Source organism: Ochotona princeps, chromosome 24, assembly GCF_030435755.1.
Source record: "Ochotona princeps isolate mOchPri1 chromosome 24, mOchPri1.hap1, whole genome shotgun sequence".
NCBI lineage: Eukaryota > Metazoa > Chordata > Mammalia > Lagomorpha > Ochotonidae > Ochotona > Ochotona princeps.
In genome coordinates, this window is record NC_080855.1 from 4105681 (window position 1) to 4130732 (window position 25052).

Here is a 25052-nt window from a genome sequence, read left to right on the forward strand (position 1 = left end):
CCTCTCTGTATATCCGGCTTTCCAATAAAAATGAATAAATCTTTAAAAAAAAAATTTCAAGCTCAGTGTTGTGTGGGTGTTCCCAGCGATGTTTGGGTACTGCACCACGGTGAGGTCAGGTGGGGACCCAGCCTCGGGCTGGGTGAGAGTGTATAGGAGCTGGATTCTCACAGTTCTTCTGCAAAGCTAAGATCGCCTCAGTCACTTCCCCCTCCCGGGCTGGTCATCAGCATTACCCTAGCCGTGTGGCCGACTCCACTCGCTGCCGCGGAGAGCAGGGTGAGGTCGGTGCCCTGCTGTTGATGTGGGGGGATGGGTGCCCATCTGATGCTCTCCCTTCTCTTCGCAGGGGAGGCCTCCGCTGCAGAAGTCCCCTCGTCTTTTGTGATCCTGTCTGTGTGCAGTTTGATTATATTAATCGTGTTAATTGCAAACTGTGTGTCCTGCTGCAAGGGACCCGGAGATAGACTTCAAGGTAAGCACAGCTGGTGGGGCCGCCAGGGCTTGCCCGGGCTCTTCTCGCCCGTAGCCGCATGTAGCTTGCAGAATTCCGTGCCCTTCTCGCCGGCTGCAGACTTTTTGAAGGCCTGGGTAGCAGTGAGCGGTAACGGTTGTAGGCCCTGTGGTCTTGGGCACAGCTGCTCAGCTTCCAGGCTGCCATCGTAGTGCTCCTCTCTCAGCGTTCAGCGCTATGAACAAATGGTCCTGGGTGTGTGCCAGATTAAACTTCATTTACAAAGGCAGGCGGCTGTGCTTAGACCTCCTGCTGCAGCTGCTGGCCCTGGTGCAGGGCCTGTAAGGAAGGGCAGAGGGCAGGGTGCTTTAGTTTTGTTTCTCAAGCTTAGGCAGGCAGCTGAGTTTCAGATCCTTGGGTTAAAGTGGAGTGATGCCCAGCGTGTTTCCTGTTTGAGGCCGGACGCTGCTGTTGGTGAATTCCTGGCCCAGGGAGGGAGCCCAGGGCAGGGCCAGGCAATAGCAGCAGAGGGCCGGACGGCATCTGCATCAGCCAGCTGAGAGTCCTGCCCCGGGACTGGCCTGCTGGAATCAGCACAGAAGCTGCCCTGCAGTGTGGAGTCTACACAGCAGGGCAGGGCTGGGCCAGACAACCTGGGCACCGCTGGTTCAACTCGCGAGTTAGGAACCCTGACTGGGAGCTTAGACCTCCTGCTGGACAGACAGGCCTGGTACCAACAGCCCCGAGGTGGGTCTTACTATGTGCACTTTTTGTGCAGTCTGGTGGCTGCCCTGGTGGGTCAGAGCTGGGCTGTCCTTCCACTCAGCCCAGCAAATCAGCACACACATACACACGAGGCAGGAGCAGGCTCCTGTCACCATGGGCCCTTTTGTGGGAACATGGTGGTGGTGAACACACCGCCTGGGGCCAATCGTCTGTCTGGCTGAGGGACTTGACACACAAACTGGCTGTTCGGGGCAGATACAGGCTGATGGGCATTGCTGATAGCCGAGTGCAGCCCGGCTCTCACATTACCTCTGGGTTCAGCACTGAATAAGGAAGGGAGCTTACTGTGATGCAGAGCCAGGGCCCAGTAGAGCTGGGGTGTTGGGGGCTACTGATGCACCCCAGAATCCTCCATGGGGCTGGGGACTGAAGGTTGGAGGTCCCCTTTGTGCAGTCTCAGAGCGTGTGTGCCAGCCTGCCCCCTGTGGAAGGCACTTGCAGATCCAGAAAGGAAGTGAGTTGTCTGACTTCGTCTCCGTAGTAAGACCTCGCTCGCCCTGTTCACTTCTTAGTTGTTCTGTGTACCTCTCTGAGGCTCTAGAGTCGTCTGTGGGTGCGTCACGCTGCTGCCAGGGTTTGGGTGGGAGTGATGGGCAAAGTCTTTCTAACGAGAGAACCTTCAGGAATGTCCAGAAAGCAAGCAAAGGCGTTTCTTCTGTGGAGAAGTAACAGCCCCCTCCTCCCAGCATCCCTTGTTCCCGTCTCTGCTCCCTGCCTTCCCGACAGACAACAGTACCATCTGTGTAATACATGCGAGGTCTTATGTGTCATAGAGCTACTGTTGTGACTCAGGTGCCTCTTGGGGCGACGGGGAGTTGGTCTCAGGAAATGCAGAGAAGTGGAAGTGGGCTGGCCCGCTTGGAAAACACCTGTTTTTTTACTTGAAATGTGTGCAGGCGAGGGTGGGGATAGACGTAGAGACGGTGCATTCCAAGTCAGAGAGCAAACATGTCTCCGTTTGGTGTCAGTCTGTGGGTTTTCATGCTTGCTGTCTTGGTTTTAGGAGTTTGAGGATAACTTTGACGATGAGATAGACTTCACGCCACCAGCCGAAGACACTCCGTCCATCCAGTCCCCGGCAGAGGTCTTCACTCTCTCAGTGCCAAATATCTCCCTGCCTGCCCCGTCCCAGTTCCAGCCTTCTGTAGGTAAGGCATGTTCCCAGGCCTGGCCTGTGTGCCTCCCGCCCTCCGACCCCCGCCTTTCCAGGGTGGGAATACCATTGGTCCCAGATGCGTCGGACTTTAATCCGTGCTGCTCTGAGTGCCTGTCTGCTCAGACATTCTCTCCCCTAGTCCTGGCCGAGGGCACTTGGCTGTCTTGCACCTGGGGAGAAGGACTATGTTTGGGTATGTGAATCACATTGGCTTTTTGCAAAGCTTTTTAAGATAGAGGTGTGATTAAATGTTAATTGAGTTCTTGTTGAGAAATAGAGTGTGACCAGTGGATCAAGAAGTGCGTTTGCCACGACTGCTGAAATGAGGCTGTTGAAGGCCTTGCAAGGCCAGCGTCTCCTAGTGAGGGCAGGGTAGACCCGGGGGCTTGCCGTGCCCCTGTAGGCTTGCCCAGCTTGACTGGTACTCCTCATAGGAAAGATTTGCAAAGTAGGGTTTATTTGGTGTCTGCAGGTTTTCCAGTGCATACTAAGTGACATGCAGTGTTTAGTTTTAATTTCTATAAATAATGCTTTTACTTCAGCCGTAAGAGTGGAGTTTGAAAGGACTCTAATGTATCCTACAGAATAATTTTAGAGTACTCATCTCTGAGTGCGAGTGTTTGGATGTTGCTTGTTTTATACTCTGCTCCGCTTTATACCTAAGGAAAGCCCCAGGAGACCTTTAGTCTGTTAGCCGTGAATGCATTGCAGGTCATAGAGCCCTGATCAGGTCGGCTGCGGCAGGGCGGGGCATCTGCTGGCGTGGGACTGTCCCCGAGTGGGAAGAGTAGAGCTGAGCTGACCTCCAGCACGTCCCATCGCTGCTCATTCACAGGCAGCATTGCTCCTTTGTGGAGGGCGGGCTGCTTCTCTGTCCTCTCCAGGGACTGGAAAGGAAGCACCCTGGAGAGGCTAATGGCCACACAGCGGAGCCGTCTCTGCAGACGGGGCTGGGACAGCTAAGAGGCCGAGGGACTATGCCAGCTGCATCCGGATAGATGGGAGCGTGGGCACGGGCGTGAGAAAAATTCGGGTGGCCTGGGCAGCCGCCCTGGTTGTATCTGTCTGCACCTGCCTCTCTGTTGCACTGGAGCCCTCTTCACAGGAAGGAATCACTTCACGTCCACCCAGGACGTGTTTGTTTGATCGGGAATGTGGGTCCTTTCCCCGTGTGCTGCTGGATCTAGAAGGAATAAAGGAAACTGGCAAAGCTGACACAGAGGCCAGATTCTGTACGGATACACAGACACCAAAACCAAATTCATTGTAATAGCAAAAGCTATCTGTAAACTACAAAAAGGATTGAAAATGTCACATGTTAAGATCCCAAGCAAGGGCTGCCGTCGTACAGCCACCAGGCTGCCGTGTGCACTGCCGGCACGCTGCTTCCAAGTGCTGCTTCAGCCCAGGCCGCTGCAGCCGCTAGGGGAGTGGACCGGTGCATGCGAGATCTCTGCCTCTGTCTTTGTGTCTTTCTGTCTCTGTGTAACTGGCTTTCAAATTAAAAAAAAAAAAAAATGAGCACATGAAAGAAGAAACTCATGAAAAGAAATTCAGATAACGGTAAACGTGAAAACCTCGTTATTTGCCAAATACACTTACAACCAGATGTTAACCAGCAGAGATGGAATGTAGTGACCACTGGGGGGTGACCTGTGAGGGGGAGCTGGCTGGGGGCGGTTGGCAGGTGCCTCCTGCCCTCCTTTGGGGTGAGTGGATGGTGGTCTTCCTGCAGCACACCGTCTGACGTGGGTGGGTGCCAGAATGTATCATGGGACCCTGCAGCTCCACTTTGAGTCATTATCTTTAGGAAGTCATTGAGTGAACGTGCAGATACTTGGGCACAGAGCAGTTCCTTTACTGCAGCATCGCCTGGCAGCGTGGCATGGAAGGAGCTGAGCTCTGATGAACCCGTGCTGGAGCGTGGCCTAAGGAAGGGCCGGCAGGAGGAGCTCGGGTCGGGCATTGTGTGAGAGAGTGACCATGGCCTAACACGGAGTCCGCAAGGGCTCCAAGTGCTGCTGGCTTTTCCTTTTCTCTCCTTCTAAGCACTTTTTATTTTATTTTGAGATCCAGCTGGGAGATCTGTCCCCTGAAAGTCTCCCTCCTGGTTTTACCCTGCCGTCGTTTTGCGGCCCCACCTGTCTCAGATAACAAATCCTTTCCTTGGTTTCTTAGACATCTCAACAGAACTGCTTCCGTGGAGACCCATTTCCTTCATTTGAACTTTTTTTTTTTCAAGGATTTGCGTTTTTGTGGAGTTGTTTTAAGGTCACTGCAAAATTGAGAATGTACAGAGGTCTGCGGGATAGGGCTGACCCGCACACGGGCACGGTCCCCGACCCGCACACTGACCCGCGCACGGGCAGTCTCCAACCCACACACAGGCACAGTCCTTGACCCGCACATGGACACGATCCCGGATCCGTACACCGAACCACGCACGGGTGCGGTCCCCGACCCGCACACTGACCCGCACATGGGCATGGTCCCCTACCCGCACACTGACCCGCACATGGACACGATCCCCGACCCGCACACTGACCCGCACATGGACACGATCCCCGACCCGCACACTGACCCGCACACTGACCCGCACATGGGCATGGTCGGCGACCTGCACACTGACCCGCACACAGGCACAGTAGTGGAATGTACTTCTGTGCAGCTTGCTGTTTTCCCCTCTGTCTGCCTTAGAAGCCTCAGCATCCTAACAGGGTGAGCTTTACTTAGTCTTGCCTGTAGTTGCAGACTGGAAGCTTGTGAACATTGCAAAACTTCTACTTTATGAACATTTGGTTGTTTTAATGTAAAGCTTGTTCCTGTGTGTGTTGTACACTGTTATTGTGCTGGTATATTTTTAGAATCTTTTTTTTTTGTAACACATTTGAGAGCGTGAGCAAGTGTGTGTGCTGGTTGACTCCCCAAAGGCTTGCACAAGCTGCGCCCAGTGCGTGTCTCCCCATGGGGGGCAAGGACCCTGTTATCTAAGCTGATGCCACGCCTCCCAGGGCCTGCGGTAGGAAGCTGAACAGGAGCTGGGGCTGGGCAATGAGCCCAGGCCGTGTGATGGGGACAGAGATCCTGCCCAGGCTGTCACATCCCAGTGGCCGAGGACTGTTATAGCATTCAGTAGTCACAAACATCCTAACCAGAATGCCCACTGCTAGGCCGGAAGCCTGCCCCTGTTAAAATCAGTGCTTAAAGGAGTACCTTTCTTGATGATGTCCATGCGTGTTGCCAGCAAGTACCCAAGGAAAAGTACAGTCAGGAATTGCAGCAATTTATGTTATTGCCAGTTGAGTGTCAAATGCTAAGAGTATTGAAATTAACTTGGTTAAAACTAGATTGTTACAAATTTAGGTTGTTAACTGTAATCCCCATAGTAACCATAGAAAAATGTACAAAAATGAAAAAATTAAAGTGGTACACTAAAAAAATTTAATCACTATACTCAAAAAAGGGTTTTTTTCTGAAAAGCGTTCCTAATTTTTTTTTTTGAAAGATTTATTGGAAAGTCAGATCTTCAGAGGAGAGACAGAAAGATCTTCTGTCTGGGGGTGGGGGAGACAGAAAAAAAAAAAAGATCTTTTGTCTGCTGGTTCACTCCCCAAGAGGAACTGATCCGAAGCCAGGAGCCAGCAGCCTGCTCCAGGTCTCCAGCACAGGTGCAGGATCCTAAGGCTTTGGTCCGTCCTCGACTGCTTTCCCAGGCCACAGGCAGGGAGCTGGATGGGAAGTGGAACTTCTGGGACACAAACCGATGCCCATATGGGATCCCAGTGCATGCAAGGCAAGGATCTTAGCCACTAGGCTGCTGCGCTTGCCCCCATTGCTGATATTTAACATAGCTAGTCTTTTTTTACAAGTCAAAATGTGACAATTTTTCTAGAGTTAGAGAGATTTGTTTCTTAAGAAATCTTTCGTGGGCTGGCGCGATGACTTGGTGGCTAAATCCTTACCATGCACGTGCCGGGATCCCATATGGGCACAAGTTTATGCCCCAGCAGCTCCACTTCCCATCCAGCTCCGTGCCTGTGGCCTGGGAAAGCAGTCGAGGATAGTCCAAAGCCTTGGGACCCTGCACCCATGTGGGAGACCCGGAAGAGGCTCCGGGCACCTGGCTTTGGGTCAGCTCAGCTCCGACCGTTGGTGCCACTTGAGGACTTATCTTTCTATATCTGCTTCTCTCTCTGAACATGTCTTTCCAGTAAAATAAATAAATAAATAAATCTTTAAAAATAAAGGAATAAATCCTTCCCTATTCTATAATTCCAAGTTGGTTGTTTTTCTCCTGAGTTGGGGTTTTGCCACGGCGTGAGCACCGCCCTCTGATCTGGAGGTGCCCTGGGGGTGGCGCTGGCAGCCCGCTGTTTTCCATGGAGAAGGGGGTGCTGCTTGAATCATTCTTGCGTTTTCCTTCCTTTCCTTCACGCTTTGGTGGGGCCTGTTCCAGGCTTTCGGTTCTTTCTTTTTGTTTGTATTTTAAACAAAGCATGTTTTCTTACAGATTTTGAACTTTTATGTATTTGAAAGGCAGAAGGAAGGACAGAGATGGACAGGAGAGAAGTCCCATCTGCCGGCTCTCTCCCCGAATTTCAACCTCTCATGGGTCAGACGGGGCCAGACCAGCGCCAGGAGCTGGGAACTCAGAGCAGGTCTCTGTGTGACTGGCAGGGGCTTGGGGGCCTGCTGCGTCCAAGGGGGCCTGCCGTGTCTAAGGGCATGTGTCAGCAGGAAGCTGGGACTGCAGGCGGGACCTGGGCCCTGACACAGGCACTCTGCTGTGAGGAACCTCTCTAAAAATTACTTGTTTTGGGCCTGGCCGCGTGGCCTAGCGGCTAAAAGTCCTCACCTTGAACGTCCTGGGATCCCATATGGGCGCCGGTTCTAATCCCGGCAGCTCCACTTCCCATCCAGCTCCCTGCCTGTGGCCTGGGAAAGCAGTGGAGGATGGCCCAAAGCTTTGGGACCCTGCATCCGTGTGGGAGACCCGGAAGAGGTTCCTGGTTCCTGGCTTCGGATCGGCGCAGCACCGGCCATTGTGGCTCACTTGGGGAGTGAATCATCGGACGGAAGATCTTCTTCTCTGTCTCTCCTCCTCTGTATATCTGACTTTGTAATAAAGTAAATAATTCTTTAAAAATAAATAAATAAATAAAAATTACTTGTTTTTATTGGAAGTCATATTTACAGAGAGAAGATCTTCCACCCATGGGTTCACTCCCCAAGTGGCCTCAATGGCCAGAGCTGAGCCAATCCAAAGCCAGGAGCGTCTTCTTGGTCTCCCGTATGGGTGTGTGGACCATCCTCCTCTGCTTTCCCAGGCTAAGCAGGGAGCTGGAAGGAAGTAGAGCAGCTGGAACGCAAATTGGCTCCAAATGGAATCCTGGCCTCTGCAAGATGAGGAGTTGAGTCACCAGACCACAAGTCAGGCCCCAGAGCACCCTCCTGAGTACCATGCCAGATGCCTGCTGGGCCACTCTCTTTCCTTTGTTAATTTGTGTGGTTCTTTTCCCATTACCATGGTCTGAATTATAATATCTGCATAATAGGATTTGTACGTGTTTGCTCCCATTCTGTGGATTCACTTTTAATTCCTTTGATGTGTAAAAGTTTGAAATTTTTAAGACTTATTTGGAAGTGAAAGTTACAGAGAGGAGAAAAGATGAAGAGGTGTATCGCTATTGCTGATTCACTCCCTAAATGGCCACAGTGGCCGGGGCTGGGCCGGGCCAGAGCTGGAGCCAGGAGCTTCGTCCGGGTCTCCGTGTGAGTGGCAGAGGCCCACCTAAATGGCCACAGTGGCCGGGGCTGGGCCGGGCCAGAGCTGGAGCCAGGAGCTTCGTCCGGGTCTCCGTGTGAGTGGCAGAGGCCCACCTAAATGGCCACAGTGGCCGGGGCTGGGCCGGGCCAGAGCTGGAGCCAGGAGCTTCGTCCGGGTCTCCGTGTGAGTGGCAGAGGCCCAAGGATTTGGACCATTTTTTATGGCTTTTCCCAGGCCACCAGCAGAGAGCTGGATCGGAAATAGGGCAACCAGGGCACAAACCCATGTCCATGTGGGATGCCAGCTTCGCAGGAGGCAGCCCTTCCCGCTTTGCCTGAGCAGTGGCCCAAAAAAGTTTTAAATTGATGAAATTCAATTTATTTTTTTTTCTACTATGTTCCTTGTACTTTGGTATCATATTTTAAAAACTCATTCCAAAATTGGTCATGAAGATTTACTCTTGTATTTTCTTGGGTGAGTTTGTTCAGCTCTTCAGCTTTTGATCCATCTTGAGTGACATTTTTGTTCTGTTCATGTGATGTAAGGTAGTGGTGTGGCTTCAGCCTTCTGCCCAGAGCATCTGCCTGCGTGTGTGGTAGCAGTGTCGGGGCGGGGCACGGGGAGCTGCACTTTCCCCATTGAATTGTCCTGCACTCCTTTTGAAAATCACCTGATATTTCTTGGGGTTCATCTGTGCACTCAGACGTATTCTATTGATCTGTCTGCCTGTCTTTATGGCAATATCACACTCTTGTGGTTGATGGAGCTTCGGTTTCTTAATAAGTTGTGAAATTGAGAAGCTTTGAGACTAACTTCTTTTTCAAGGCTCTTGGCGGCTGTTGGAGCCTTTGCAATTCCACCTGGATTTTTTTTTTTTTTTTTTAAGATTTATTCATTTTATTACAGCCAGATATACACAGAGGAGGAGAGACAGAGAGGAAGATCTTTCGTCCGATGATTCACTCCCCAAGTGAGCCACAACGGGCCGGTGCGCGCCGATCCGAAGCTGGGAACCTGGAACCTCTTCCAGGTCTCCCACGCGGGTGCAGGGTCCCAATGCATTGGGCCGTCCTCGACTGCTTTCCCAGGCCACAAGCAGGGAGCTGGCTGGGAAGTGGAGCTGCCGGGATTAGAACCGGCGCCCATATGGGATCCCGGGGCTTTCAAGGCGAGGACTTTAGCTGCTAGGCCATGCCGCCGGGCCCCACCTGGATTTTTAAGGTCCGTTTTTCATTTCATTCCCTTACAGCAATTTTGTTTTTTAGGGTGTGTGCTGCTTTGCTTTGGTGTTTATTCTTGTTTGGGTGTGTTTCTCAGGTATTTTCTTAGTGACTGTGAGGAAGGTTTGGTTAGCATCCTGAGTGTGTGACCCAGGCGGCCATTGAGACATACAAGGATGCTGCCCAGCCCTCCATGCTGCCTTCGCAGGTTAACCTCTTCACATGTTCTGTGCCAAGCAGTCAGATTTTATTTTTAAATGTGTATTTATTTGAAAGTTAGAGTTACAGTTTCATCAGCTGGCCGACTGCAGTGGCCAGGGCTGGGCCAGGCCAAAGCCAGGAGTCAGGAACTCCTACCGTGTCCTGTGTGTGGGTGGCAGGGCATTCCCACTGCTTTTCTAGACACATTGGCAGGAAACTGGATTGGAAGTGGAGCAGCCAGGAGGGACGCGAACTGGCACTCATGGGATAGTGGCGTTGTAGGTGGTGGCTTAGCCCCGCAACGTTAGCCCCTAGGAGTCATACTTAAATTACGCAGGAAATAAAAAGAGAAGCTGTGCACACTAGTCATGTAGTGATGTTTGCTTTCATGTTTAGCTGTGTAGCAACCCTAGCCAGGGGGCTTTATTTCTCGGTGTGGGTTTCGGGACTTTTGTGTGTGTCCAGAGGCCCCTGTGGTGCTGGCAGCCGCCCCTGAACCTTGGCTTGCAGAGTGTCCCGTGCCGCCGTCAAGCTGGCATGGAGAATGCTTGGTTCACGGTGTTTCCCCTTGGTGCTTAGCGGATGTGCCGGCTCCTGGGCCCTCCTCCCCCAGGTCGGTCATGAGCTCACCTTGGTGTGGCTGCTGCCTCCATGGTCAGCCCTTCTCACCAACTTCAGGAGCCCCCGTCACTCGCCTCTTGCCTGTGGGCATTCCTGTCGGTCAGCAGATTGGAGCAGTTCCTACCGTTGTATCTTCAGGAATCTTTTCTACTTTACATCTCTAGAAATCCTGTCGTGTGCGCTGGCCCGCTCACTGGGGTCTGCACCTTAGAATGGAAAAGAAGGCAGTGCGAGGCCCTGAGGCCTCAGAGCCGAGTATCGTCAGTGCAGAAAGTGCTTGGGATTCGAAGAGGGTGTTTTTCGTGTTTGTCTCTATCTTAATGAGAACAAATGTTTGTCAGAGTTTGTAATTTACAGGTTACTTATTTTAGTTTAAAGATTACCTTATATTTGATTTTTAATAATGTTCTTTTCTCTGCAGAAGGTTTGAAGTCTCAAGTAGCCCGCCACAGCCTGAACTATATACAGGAAATCGGGAACGGCTGGTTTGGGAAGGTAAGAATGTGCCTCACTTTCCTTTATTTCCCCGATCATGCTGGTAGAGTTCAAGGCTAGGTAAGAGCCATGTCACATGACGTGCCACCTTGTCCAAGAGGCCACGTGTGGAGTGTGTCTCCCCATGGGCCCTCCAGCCTGGCCTTCCTGGGCGTGTGCCTTTCCTGAAGTGCTTGTCAGTGACAGAAGTCTGGGGTCACGCGGTGAAGGCCCATCCTGGGGTTGACAGCAAGGACAGGACCCTCCCCTCCCCAAAAGGACCCACCCCCATCACATTGTGATCAGGTTCAACATGTGAGCTTCGGCCAGGATGCAGAAGTTTAGACCATAGTTTTTTTTAAAAAAATTTTATCAAAAATATTGCTGCAGGTACAGGTAGTGGTCCTGTCATGAAAGCCACGCTGGGCCGGCTTCTCACAACCCAGTGCTAACCCAGTGCTAACAGGCCTTGTCGCTGGTGTTTATACCGATTGTGGGGAAGGCAGAACTGACACACTGTTGCCCCTGGGTAGCAGCCATCTCTGTAACCTCGGCAAAGGTTCCTGCTGGAGTGCTCAGGCTGGCCGGAGCAGGGCAGTGACCAGGAGAGGTTTGCTGGGTGTTCAGGTGCCTTAGGCCGCTTGTCTTTCCTTTCTAGTCTGTCAGCTCTCCACCTTCCACTCCTTCAGCCTCCTTACTAAGGCTTCCGGGCAGCTTGCCCAGAGCTCTTCATGTGGCCGACCTGTTGGTGCTGAAGCCAGGCGTGGAGTGCCAACATGTAGCAGCACACGGCAGATGCCTGCCCACAGGATGCTGCCCTGCTTAGTGGGGAGACTCAGGCCTTAAGGATCTTCTGGTGGTGGGGCCAGGCGGGTGGGAGACCCAGGAGCCAGGAGCCTCTTCCGGGTCTCCCACACGGGTGCAGAGTCCCAAGGCCCTGGGCCGTCCTGGACTGCTTTCCCAGGCCACAGGCAGGGGCTTGTGAGGCAAAGGAACCAAGAGGCTGAGGTGTTGAGGGAGTCGTGGCCACAGACTTCCAACGACAAAGTGGTCGTGCAGGCCGAGGCTGACCGGGTCACTGTGGTGGCCGGCGGTTACACTGTCCCTTGCGGAAACTGGTATTTTATGATTGTTGTGCTTATTAATATGCACTAATTATTTGAAAACAAAATTAGGATTTAGTTACTCTGCCTTTAAATTTGTTTAGAATATCACTGTGTTCCCAGGACTTTAAAGAGACTCCTATCCTATGAAATGTTCAGAAAGAAGGTTTTTAGTTTTGACCTTTCTCTAATGAGATAAAAAACCTTCCCTTCATCATTTTAATGTTGAATATTGTATTTTGAAATGCCTTTGCATTATCTGATATGGTTTAATAGTGCCCTTAAAGCTGGTTCTTATATGAGCTGGCTCATTCTTAGTTTGCCCAGTCTGGATTTTCAGCGGGATTTTTCTTTTCCTATGTGTTCTGGCTGAAGTTTCGGTGTAAGGTGAAGCTTGTTGGAATGCCACGGACTTTCTGGGTGTTGTGGTGCAGTAGTCACTTGCTTGCCCACTAAATGGCAGCTCATCTTCTGCAAAGTAAGCCGAGCCCAAGGCTCCCTGAGGATGTCTGAGTCACATTTGAACTGAGCATGCACAAATCGCCCTTCCATGGGGTCCTGGGTAACCTCCATAAAATTAGAATACAGTCTTAAATAAATCTGTGAGCGTTATAACAACCTAACGGCTAGACTTAAAATAGCCGTTTACCTGACGGACATGTGGGCCTTGTCCAGCCTGCCTGGGATGACAGAGGCCACCGACTGGCCGTTTCCTCCTTGTGGGTTCTCTGGTAAATGAGACGGACTGCTTTACTGGCTTGGATGAAACTGACGCAGAATCTTCCCTTTGGTTCCAGGTCCTCCTTGGAGAGATTTACACAGGCACTAGTGTAGCAAGAGTGATAGTGAAGGAGTTAAAAGCCAGCGCGAGCGCCAAGGATCAAGATACCTTCCTGAAAAATGGAGAACCTTACTAGTAAGTAGACCTTCCCGTGGGCTCTGTGAGCGGAGCCCGTGGGCTTTTGGGAAAACAGATGCTTACAGCTACTTCAGAAATCACTCCTGAAACACGGGTGAGGACGTGAGAACCAGGAGCTGCTGCGACCCACAGTGTCGAGTTCCACTGAAGAATCACTTGCTCCAAGGAGCAGGGAATGACAAGTCACCAGCTGAGGTGACCAAGGTGTGAAGAGTTCTCTGGCGAGGATTTAAAGCCACTGCATGAAGATACTTTGCTGAGCAATGCCTATGCAGCAGATGAAAAATAATAGTACTAATAAAGTCTCAGTGAAGACATAGAAGACAGAATGGTCATTCCGGAAGCAAAGAAGGCAGGCAGTAACTGCAGTGGGGACGTCAGAGAGGGAGCTCAGCGGTGGAGCGGAAAGGACACGAGGAGGCCGTGCTAGGTACTGCCCAGTGTGAGCAGCAGGGAGCAGACGGGCTGGGGGACAGGTGCACGGGGGAACATGGGGAGCTCACCCCCACGTCAGAGACGCCCCGCGTGAAGGATGGGGCTAGGCAGATACTCAGAGAACAGACTGGACAGACAAAAGCTGCGGATTCAGGAATTTGAGCAAATCCCAAATAGGATCAACCCAAAGCGGGAACAGTGGGGGCCAGAAGGCCAGGACACGTGATTCAGATGCTAAGAACAGAACACCAAGGTTCTTTGTTCAGAGAAAATACCCTCCAAGCGGGAGGAGTTGTCGCGTTTGTTCTAGATCAAGGGAACCTTGAGTATTTCAGACCACCAAATCTGTCCTAATCAGTGACACATTTTTCTAAAGAGAAAAGGAACAAGTGTGTGAGCAGGCCTCCTGACCGTGATGAAGAGCCACGGAGAGCCGCCATGTTGATCCCAGGCGGGACGGCTGCGGAGGTTTGGGGCGGTGTTGCTGTTCACGGTGGTGTGGGAAGGCTGCAGGGAGCGGAGGGGAAGGGCAGATGGGTGAGGAAGGACAAACGCGGGAAAAATGCCAAAGGATCCACAACAACAAAAAATCCTGTTGTTAATAAGTGACTTCTGCAAGGTAGCAGCGTATAGTCAGGGTATGAAAGTCAATTTTACTTTTATCTTAGAAGTTTTTTTTTTTTAAGATTTTTATTTTTATTTGAAAGAGTTAAAGAGAGAGGAAAGACAAGAGAGAATTTCTGTCTGCTGATTCACTGCCCAAACAGGCACAATGGCTGCAATTGAGCTGAGCTGAAACCAGGAACTTCTTCTGGGTCTCCCACATGGCTGCAGGCACCCGGGGACTTGAGCCATCTTCTACTTTCCCAGGCCGTCAGCAAGGAGCTGGATAGGAAGTGGAGCAGCTGAGACATGGACAGGCACCCACATGGGGGGTGCTGGTGCCGCAGGTGGAGGCTTAACCGGCTATGCCACGGCACCAGCTCTCTCCGTTTTACTACCATGTATACCGTGTACTGGCAGTGAGCACATGAAAACAAACTGAAAATGCGGCATTTATACTCGGCTCAGAAACAAAAAGGAAATACTGTACCTGCTCGGGATCTATATGTGTAAAACAAAGTGCTGATGAAATAAAGGCCAACGAATGGGGACAATAGCGTGTTCATAGATGGAGAGAGCTCAGTGCAGTGCAGTAAGGTTGTTGATTCTTTTCCAGTTGATAAATCGGTGACTGCATTTACCATCAAAACTTCAGCAAGAGCTGTCTAGTTTTGGTTTGTTTGTTTTTGTTTTTAAATTTTTGTTTGATTTGAAAGAGAGAGCTCTTCCATCTACTGGTTCATTTCCCAAATGCCTGCGACAGCCAGGGCTGGACCAGTACAAAGTCAGGAGTGTGGAACTCAGTCCGGGTCTCACACATGCGCGGCAGGGATCCAGGTGCTTGGGCCATCGTCCGCTGCCTCCCCGGGTACTGCACGTTGGTGCGGGGCTGGATCGGAGGCCCACGGCCATCGTCCGCTGCCTCCCCGGGTACTGCACGTTGGTGGGACGCTGGATCGGAGGCCCACGGCCATCGTCCGCTGCCTCCCCGGGTACTGCACGTTGGTGTGGGGCTGGATCGGAGGCCCACGGCCATCGTCCGCTGCCTCCCCGGGTACTGCACGTTGGTGGGACGCTGGATCGGAGGCCCACGGCCATCGTCCGCTGCCTCCCCGGGTACTGCACGTTGGTGGGGCGCTGGATCGGAGGCCCACGGCCATCGTCCGCTGCCTCCCCGGGTACTGCACGTTGGTGGGACGCTGGATCGGAGGCCCACGGCCATCGTCCGCTGCCTCCCCGGGTACTGCACGTTGGTGGGACGCTGGATCGGAGGCCCACGGCCATCGTCCGCTGCCTCCCCGGGTACTGCACATTGGTGGGGGGCTGGATCGGAGGCCCACGGCCATCGTCCGCTGCCTCCCCGGGTACTGCACATTGGTGGGGGGCTGAATCGGGGGCCCAGGAGCTGGACTGAATACAGGAGCTGCAGTGTGGGATGTGGACATGGTGAGTGGTGACTTGGCCAAACCCCCTCCCCTCAGTACATCTTAAAAACCGTGTGCAACATTTCTGTGAAGTTTATGAATAAGGACAAACACCAGAGTGGTCAAAGCTATTACTCTGGACTTGGAGCTGTCTGCCAGCGAGACGTGTCAGTGGCGGCAGAACAGAATCGATAGGCTGGAGCTGACAGCCATACGAGTGTGACTGCCTGCTTTTGTGAAAAAGGCTCAACAGCAACGGTGAGGAAGAAGGCTGGCCTTGCTAACAGCGTTACAGCCACAGTGGGTCACGTCAGGAAGTCGTCCCTGTGCTGATGGAGGCAGGGAGTCCACAGTCTGCAGGGCGGGCCAGCAGGGGCGAGCCCCCGTGTCGTTCCCGTCTGAGGGCCGTCCAGTGGCAGGGAGGAGGTTGGTCCTCAACGGGGGGATGTGCTGCACTGGCCGTGTGATGCCAGGGGTCGTCCCGTCTCGGAAGCCTCTCCTAGAAACAGTCACCATATTGTCGGCTCGCCTGGACACACCTGGGCCTTTATTCCAGAGAAGTGACACGTTGTGTACACATGTAAACTTTGCTCGGTGGGTGAGTGGCCGAGCAGACGGAGGTGTGTCCCTGCCTTGGGATACCGCTTTGCCGCGTGGAGGACCAAACTGTTGCGACATGTCAGGATTAAGTGGAGGGAAGCATTCCATCTCAGAGAACCAACTACTGCTTTCGCATGCACAAGGCCATGTTTCCAGAGTGACAATGCGGTAGGAATGACAGACAGGGCCTCGGCTGCTGGGCACGAAGGTTGATGGAGATCGCCCGTGTCTCCCATGCTGCAGCTGGACACGTGTGCACCTGCAGCCCCTCATGCAGAGGCTACTCGCACCTGTGGCAGAGCCAGGGCCTGGCTGTGGGCGTGCGCTGGGTGTGACTGGGCCACAGCAGCCTTCCCCGTTTCACCTTCAAACTTGTCTTAAAATGAGCATTATATTTTCCAAAAAGAGCTCACATGTCCTGTGGAGCTGGCAGGCTAGTGTGCAGGGTACAGCCAGCCAGCTCCAGGTAGGACCTGACAATGTTAAGATACTTCTGGGAGTTCTGGTTTGTGAAACTGTTCACCTTGTTGGCTTTGAGTCACGCGGTCATCAGGTAGTTTTGTGTGCACCTGCCAAGCCTGCCTGTGTGTGACGTTCTGAGCCTTTGTGCCTGTCCGCGGTGAGTTGTCGGGCGGAGGGTTCCCCAGCGCCGCTGCTGACCACCGTCCTCTGACTTCTGTCTTGGGCAGCGTTCTTCAGCACCCGAACGTCCTCCAGTGTGTTGGACAGTGCGTGGAAGCGATCCCCTATCTGCTGGTGTTTGAGTTCTGCGACCTGGTAAGTTTCTGGTAGAACTTGGCGCAGCCGTTTCTTAGAGGTTTTGACACGTGTGTCCACCGTCCATCCCCAGGGCAGGACTCTGCCACCCACTCCTCGGGATGTGCAGTGGCAGTGTGAACTCACCCGACGTGCCAGGTGGTGGATCCGCATGCCACACTTAAACCATGAGAGACCCCGAGGTAGGTTCTGGTCATTGCCTTTTCTTTGTGGATGACCTGAAGGGAGTGTTTCGTGGTAAGGGTGTGTGTGGGGCAGAGCCAGCCCTGCTGCCAGTGTGCCCTGCAGCGGGGCGAGTCCAGACACTCCACCCCGTGAGGGAGCCCTGCCGTTCTCACCCGGGGGCTCGCTGAGGGTCCCCGAATCCATCAGGAAGCAGTGGACTTGTGCAGTGTTTATGAAGAGTCGGGTGTGTTTGTAAGCCTAAAATTAACCTCATTTCTTACCACAGTAATTTCAGTAGTTGGAAAGATGTTCCGTGTGCAGGTTTGTGTGAATTCTGGTAATTTCTGGTGGGATTTTCACCCAATACAGGACATGTAATTGCTCAGAAGCCTGTGTTTTGGGCAGGTAATGATTTCCCAAAAGGAGTTATTTGAGCTGACTGATGGGTAGTTGACTTCCATGGAGAAGTGGGCGTGCCCAGGTGAACCCCGACGTCCCTCAGACAGCGTCTGCAGCTGTTAGGATGGATGGTGCGCAGCCCAGACGATGGCTTTCTGTGTGGCTCGCCAGGCGGGATCAGCAGAGGTGCTGACCTGGCATGCCCGCTGTCCCTGGCTGATGTCCTGGCGGCCCTCTGTCCCTGTGGCTTGGGGCAGCCAGAGAGCCTGCTCCCGCTCGGATGGCCGCAGCCACTGCGGCCCTGCCCCTGGCTGCTCCCGTCCTGGCTGTAGGCCCGGCCGTTGGTGTGTGTGCGATGCGGGTGGGACACCTGGATTCTGGTGTCGGTTCATATGGCATTCTCCGAGCAGCTTTGGGTCAGGTTTACGAGCCTGGTTTGGGGAAGGGCGGAGGAGGATGGAAGTTTGAATCCATTTTGTCCCAGATTCTGAGAGAAGTGTACCACAGTGTCCCACTCGGGTTAGGAATTCTCCTCGTGCTGTGTTTGGGTGCCTCGTGGGAGGGCCACAGACAGAACCGATGTGACGGATAGTTCAAGCTGTTATTACTGTGCAGTGTCTTTCTCTCCAGTTAAACCCATCAAGGTAAAGATGTTGCTGAAGCTAACACAGTCCCATGTCTTGTAAATCCTTGTGGCTCAAGCACTAACCTCACTTGGATTTATTGTTGGTGAGATAATTGGAATTTCATCAACCTGTTTGGAGATGTTTTTCTTCCTCATTAATTTTTTTTTCTTTTTTCCTTGCTTTATTTTGGATTCTTGACTCATTCTTGTTTTAATTTCCCCCCATCTATTGGCTTGAATTGTGGCTTAATTTTGTAATTAATTACATTAGTTTTGTTGACAGCATGTGTGCTTAGCCTAACAAAATCTGAAGTGTGTGTCAGCTTTTTTTAATATTGGAAATGGAATACATTAAATTTTTTTTTCAAATTTTTTTTTATTGGAAAGTCAGATATACAGAGAGGAGGAGAGACCGAGAGGAAGATCTTCTGTCTATCGATTCACTCCCCAAGCGGCTGCAATGGCCGGAGCTGAGCCGATCTAAAAACCAGGAGCCAGGAACCTCTTCTGGGTCTCCCACATGGGTGCAGGCTCCCATGCCTTGGGCTGTCCTGGGCTGCTTTCCCAGGCCCCAAGCAGGGAGCTGAATGGGAAGTGGAGCTGCCGGGATTAGAACCTGCGCTCATATGGGACCCCGGCACGTGCAAGGCGAGGACTTTAGCTGCTAGGTTGCTGCCCTGGGCCCTTGTCAGCGTTTTTTAGCCCTACTTCAGAGCAGCTGGGCCGCGAGGTCTCCCCCACCTCTGGGGAGAGCTAGAGTTAAACCCGCTGCTGTGTGCTCTGCTGTCGTGGGCAGTTCTTGTCTGCCAACTGCACGGGGTAGACGGGCTGCCCAGCTGTGTGTGGCAGGGAGGGGCACATGATGCCCATACCACCTCACTGCTGAAGCCCACTCCTCGGGGACGGACGAGGCTGACGCAGTGGCAGCTGCCCTGCCTTGAGCGGCCACTGTCTCGTGTGCCCGGCGGCGCGCCTGCTCCTTGCTGCCCTGGCAGGTGCGTGGGACAGCATCCCTGGGGCCGCGGAGCCCGGGGACAATGGCCAGCAGACCAGACAGGACCAGTCATTGTTCTTTTTTTTTTTTTTTTAAGATTTATTTATTTTTATTACAAAGATATACAGAGAGGAGGAGAGACAGAGAGGAAGATCTTCCGTCCGATGAGTCACTCCCCTAGTGAGCGCAACGGCTGGTGCTGCGTCGATCCAAAGCAGGGAACCAGGAACCTCTTCCGGGTCTCCCTCGCGGGTGCAGGGTCCCAAAGCTTTGGGCCATCCTCGACTGCTTTCCCAGGCCACAAGCAGGGAGCTGGATGGGAAGTGGAGCAGCTGGTACAGGAAGTGGCACCTATATGGAATTCTGGTGTGTTCAAGGACTTTAGCCACTAGGCTACCGCGCCGGGCCACCTGTATGCATTTAAGAGGACTATCTTGGGAGTGTGTGTGAAGTCAGGTGAGAGCTCTGCCAGGTCTGCATGGCTGAGCTGTGATGTGGACGGTGGCCGTGAGCATGACACAGGCTGGGCGAGGACCACGGTGCCAGGAGACGCCGCTTGCTGAGGGATCATGGATAAGGCACTGCAGACATGTGCAGAAGGGTGGTACGCAGCCCCCCACGGCTCCCTGGCCTTCCCGGGAGCCAGTGAGTGAGCCCTGCGCTCGGACCTCGCTCAGCTGCTGGCTGTGTCTGGGTGTTGTTGCAGGCTCAGTGTAGCCGTCCTGGGGAAGGCTGCGCAGGGGTGCGGAGAGGGGTGGGGGTGGGTTGGAGCCGCTGCAGGGCAGGGTCCTGTGCAAGGGAGTCCTGGCTGTGGCTGCCGTGAGCCGAGCTGAGTGACCGTGCTCAGTGGCGCTCACTGCCCATGTGGCAGCTTGTGCAGCTCTGTCACCCAGCTCCAGAGCAGGGGTCTGGCCTTGTCCGCACAGCCGGAGCACATGGTGCTCACGCCCACAGAGCCCTGAGAGTGGCGGCTGCTGGCGGGAGCCCAGCCAGCCCGAGCTGAGAGGAAGGAAGGGAAGGCCCAGCATCCGGGCCCGGGCTCCTTGGTGGGCTTGGGTGTTCCAGCACGATGACGTGGGAGCAGTGACCCTGTTCTACAAGTTGGAAAACTGGCGTCAGGTGATGCAAAGCGGCCTGCGGAGGCCTCAGGCCCACCCCAAGCTGTGTCCTCAGCTCTGAGCTGTCCCGTCCCTTCTGGGGTTGGCTTTGTGTGCCCGTTGCTGTGCGTGTTCTACTTGAGGCGGGAGCGGGTTGAGTGCTGGCCAGCTGGTGCACTAGGCCGCCCTGCCCTGGGCTGCGTGGCTTCCCCGCACCTCGAGGCTGGCCGGCATGGGGCCTGTCCCTGGGCTGTCCTGTCCTGGTGCCTGGCTGCTGCTGGGGCCAGCGTGGCCTTGGCTCCTAGCTCCCACATAGCCTTGACCGCTGCGGGTCCTTGCTGACCTCCATGCTGGCTGCCTTACGCCACGTCTGCTGGTACTGCCCCCGCACGCTTCCTGTGGCCGCACTGTTTGCTGCTGGTCCCCTGGCGATGGCCGTCCTGGCTGGGGGCAGCGCTGAGAGGAGCACCCTGTGGGTCCTGAGGACGGAAGTAGCTGAGAGGAGCCCACTTACTGATGACGTGTCTTGGCGAAGCAGGTCAGACAGGATGGATTGTGAAGGTTAAGTTTACCTCTTTTTCTTTTTTAAGTTTTTAATAACTATTTTTCATTAAAGAGACAGAGACAACTCTTCCATCTGCTAGTTCACTCCCCAAATGCCCGTGGTAGCCGAGGCTGGGCCAGTGTGACGCCAGAGCCGAGAGCCGTGCACTGGGGTAGCATGGACTGTTTGCTTTGTCTTTGTTTTATATTTGTTTATTTTTATTTGAAAAGCAGATCAGCTGCATCCCATGTGTTTCAATGTTTTTTATTGCAGTTTTATTTATTCCAAATACTTTCTTTCCTCTTGTCGAATCCATTGCTGGCTCATGGATTACACAATAGCATCATTTTTCCCAAGAGACTTTTGTGTTTCCTTTTTGTCACCCATGTGTTGGTTACTCAGTGGCATGTTTTTTCATGGCGCAGTAATTTGCTGTTGTAGTTGTTGTCGTCATTGTTGTTGAGGCTGTTGTTCTAACTCACACCAGGGGTTGACCTTGTTCCATGGCTTCTCAACTATGGGAATGTACAGTGATGAGTCCTGGGTCTGCCACATCCAGATGTGGGGCCGCGATGCAACCTGCATCCCTGCTTTCAGAGATGGAGTCCCAGTGAAGCTGTGGGACAAGTGTAGACAGTGGGACGCTGGACTGTCTGACACTGGACCAGCAGTGTCGGGCACACTTAAATAAGAGACTGACGGAATTATGACTCCTTGTGAAGGACTGTACCACTGTAGTAAAATGGGGAAAATCTGTCAGGGGTGGGAGTTTGGGGGGATATCCCAGTCTATATGAAATTGTACCACATAATTCAAAAATTCAAAATAAATAAGTATATATGTAAAGGAAAGCAGATGAGATTGACAGAGACAAGGAAAGAGAGAGGAATATCTTCCAAGCAGATTCACTCTCCAGTTGGTCGCAACAGTGGGAGCTGAGCCGATCCAAAGCCAGGGGTCTCCTCTGGGTCTCCCACGTGGGTGCAGGGTCCCAAGGCTTTGGACTGTCCACCACTGCCTTCCCGGGCCACATGGGGGGAGCTGGAAGGGAAGTGGAGCCCCTGGGATGTGGTGGCTTGACTGGGTGTGGTGGAACGCTTGCCCTGTGAGTGAATTCTAGAATAAGTCAGATTCCAGTCCTGAAGCAGATCTGATTGCATTGCCATCGGGCGAAACTGACAGTGTTGTTTGGTTTTCATTGCTTAAAAAAAAGCACCGCTTTCCCACGTTAACTGGCCTTGGTAACTTTTAATAATCACCGTAATGAAGCAGTAAAATTCGTTTAAAGCCCAGTAGGCATTTGAAATTACAGATTAGCCCCCAAGTCCATTACTGTTAGGTGGTTAATTACGAGGCATGGGTAGGGCTCCCTTGGGAAAATGGTTGTTACCCACTTTGACTGGGCAAGGTTGTTTAAAATTCTCCACCTGTGTTTTTGTCTTGCACGCGTTGAGAAGGCGTTTGCTGGACCTGCCGCATGCGCGGCTTGAGGTGGGATTTAAGGACACAAAAGGGAGACTGAGCCCTGCTGTCTCCCAGCATGCCAGGCAGGAACCAGGGGCACCCTAACTTGGGTTGAAGTTAGGATGTGCAGTTTGGGGGCAGTTGTTGGGGTGTTTGTGGGCTAGTGTGGGACCCTGTGTCTTGTGTGGCTGAGTACTGGGGCTCAGGTCTGCCCTCTGCTTTGGATCTAGCTGCACCCTGGGAGCCAGCGGGGGGAGGGGAGCTCAAGAACTTGGCTCCCTGTACCTGTGCGTGAGACCTGGTTGGAACCCTAGCTTTGGCCTGGCCCCGCCCCTGCCGTCACAGTCATTTGGGGAATGAACCCACAGGTGGAAAAAAATCTCTCCATCTTTCTCCCTCTCTACCTTTCAAATACAAACTTGAAATTTTCTTTCAAGGATTTATATATTTTTATTGGAAAGGCAAATATATGGGGAGAAGGGGAGACAGAGAGGAAGATCTTGTATCCGCTGGCTCACTCCCCAAGTGCCACAACAGCCGGTGCTGCACCGATCCAAAGCCAGGAGCCAGGAGCTTCTTCTGGGTCTCCCACACGGGTGCAGGGTCCCAAGGCTTTGGGCTGTCCTCAACTGCTTTCCCAGGCCACAAGCAGGGAGCTGTGTGGGAAGTGGAGCAGCTGGGATTAGAATCAGCATAAATCAAATTTACGGGCTACTCATCTGGAAGCCGGGGGCCCTGGGGGACAGCGCCCGAGAGCAGCTCAGCTGTGACAGGCTGTGGAAGAGAGCTTTGCTGTTGGTGTGAGCAGCCATGCTGTTCCCTGAGTCGGGGTGGGGCGTGGTTGGCAGGGAGAGCCAGGGACCAAATCTGCCTCTGGCCCCTCCCCCCACCTGCTGTGGGGTGTGAGGAGGGAGGGGCTGCCAGGAGGCTGGGCTCCTGCTGCCTAGCCTGCCGGGAGCCTGCCAGGAGCCTGCCGGGAGCGTGCCAGGAGCCTGCCGGGAGCCTGACAGGAGGACCACTGGGAAGAAGTGTGCCCGAAGGAGAATGGGGCTGTCGTGGGGTGTGTCTGTGAGGGGCATGGGCCCAGCAGGGCAGGAGGCTGGGCTCCTGCTGCAGGGGCGCCCCCAGCCCACAGTGTGGCGGCCGTGACAGTCTGTGGCACCCCCTCATTCTCCCCCTCTAAGGTTTTTGTGGGCAGATCATGAATTTGGAATAAGGATGCGCGATCCTACCCCTTGCCCCCCACAAGTCATCCTATAAGGCATAAAAATGGCTGCAGTCCTGTTGGGATTTCTCATTGTGTTGAACTTAATCCGTTGCCCTCTGGGCACCACAGTCTCTCTATTAGAGTCTGTTAGGTACGGGTTTGCAAGTTAGAACCGCTAGCTAGGTGCTGTTCTGTCGGGTTCTCAGCACAGCCTTTGCTGCCCTCTAGTGTCCAGAGTTTTCCCTGCACCGCCTCCTGAAGGTTTGGGAAAAGCTGAGGTAAGGAAACCTGGATGGAGAACGTGCAGCTCTTCCTGGTGCTGCTTCCTCTTTCGCGGATGGGCCCAAGTGATAATCGTGTCTGCTCATGACGCCCATTGAAATATAAGAAAGGGGCCCGGCGGCGTGGCCTAGCGGCTGAAGTCCTCACCTTGAATGCACTGGGATCCCATATGGGCACCGGTTCTAATCCTGGCAGCCCCACTTCCCATCCAGCTCCCTGCTTGTGGCCTGGAAAAGCAGTCTCGGATGGCTCAAGGCCTTGGGACCCTGCACCCACATGCAAGATCTGGAAGAAACTCCTGGCTCCTGGCTTTGGATCGGCTCAGCTCCAGCCATTGTTGCCGCTTGGGGAGTGAATCAACGGATGGAAGAGCTGGATGGGAAGTAGGGCCGCCGGGATTAGAACTGGCAACCATATGGGATCCCAGCGTGTACAAGGCGAGGATTTTAGCTACTAGGACACCGTGCTGGGTCTGATGGAAGATCTTCCTCTTTGTCTCTCCTCCTCTCTGTATATCTGACTTTCCAATAAAAATAAAATCTTTAGGAATAAATATTTGTTAAATTCTTTTTTTTAAAAATTTATTTATTTTTATTACAAAGTCAGATATACAGAGAGGAGGAGAGACAGAGAGGAAGATCTTCCGTCCGATGATTCACTCCCCAAGTGAGCGGCTGCAACGGCTGGTTCTGTGCCGATCCGAAGCTGGGAACCAGGAACCTCTTCCGGGTCTCCCACGCAGGTGCAGGGTCCCATCCCCAACTGCTTTCCCAGGCCACAAGCAGGGAGCTGAATGGGAAGTAGACCCGCCGTGATTAGAACCAGTGGCCATATGGGATCCCAGCGCATTCAAGGCGAGGGCTTTAGCTACTAGGCCATGGCACCAGGCCCTTGTGTAGAATTCTTTAAAAATATATGTTTTTGGAAAGGCAGAGCAATAGAAGGAGAGATCTTCTAGGTACTGGTTACATGCCAGATTTCCACGGCAGCCGGGTCCGTGTCAGACACTCCACGTGCCGTGTCCCATGTGGCTGGCAGGGACCCGCGCACTTGGTCTGTTCGCTGCCTTTGCAAGCTCATTAGCAGGAAGCTGGGTGGGAGGCAGAGCAGCTGGGGCACTGGGGTTGCAGGCAGTGGTGTGACTTGCTGAGCCACAGTGCCAGCTCCTGTGTTTTTTCCTAAGTTCTGGTACCGGGAGAGCTCCCAGGATGTCTCAGTGCAGGATCAGCCCTGGTTCTCCGACAGCCCTGTGCCACTCTTGCCTGCAGGAAGCACCGGGGGCCCCCTCAGCACTTCTTCTTAGGTTAAATACATCTTTGTGTAGGTTGCACTAGCTTTACCTGTCTATTTTTGTTTACTTCTGTGTTACTTGTAAAACAGAAAGGAGCGGGGAGAGAAAGGTTTTGTATTCACTGGCCCATCCTCTGTGTGTCTGCATCAGCCTGGCCCATCGTGGCTGCCAGCTCCTGCCCATGCTAAAACGAGGCCTCCCGTGGCACAACACTCCCCTCCTCTCCCGCCCCTCCCCTGGCACAGGGCCACAGGGGTGGGCTCGCCCTTTGGAGTAAACAGGAACTGTTGAGTCCCCTGCTGCTCCACTTCCAACCCAGCTGCCTGTCAGTGCACCTGGGGGGCAGTTACAGGTGGTCCAAGCACCAGAGTTCTTTCAGCCACTGGGAGACCCAGAAGAAGCTCCTGGCTCTCAGGCCGTTTGGGAGTGAAGCAGCAGTTGGGC

General features: G+C 53.3%; 1 protein-coding gene across 1 annotated transcript in view; it reads left to right on the plus strand.

Moving 5' to 3' along the window:
• Positions 1-25052, plus strand: part of LMTK2 (lemur tyrosine kinase 2) — a 71031-nt gene that overhangs the window by 18345 nt on the left and 27634 nt on the right. Inside the window, 6 exon segments of the mRNA XM_058680279.1 lie at positions 350-453; positions 455-475; positions 2244-2388; positions 10627-10700; positions 12580-12698; positions 16453-16540. Coding sequence (XP_058536262.1) covers positions 350-453; positions 455-475; positions 2244-2388; positions 10627-10700; positions 12580-12698; positions 16453-16540 — 551 coding nt within the window.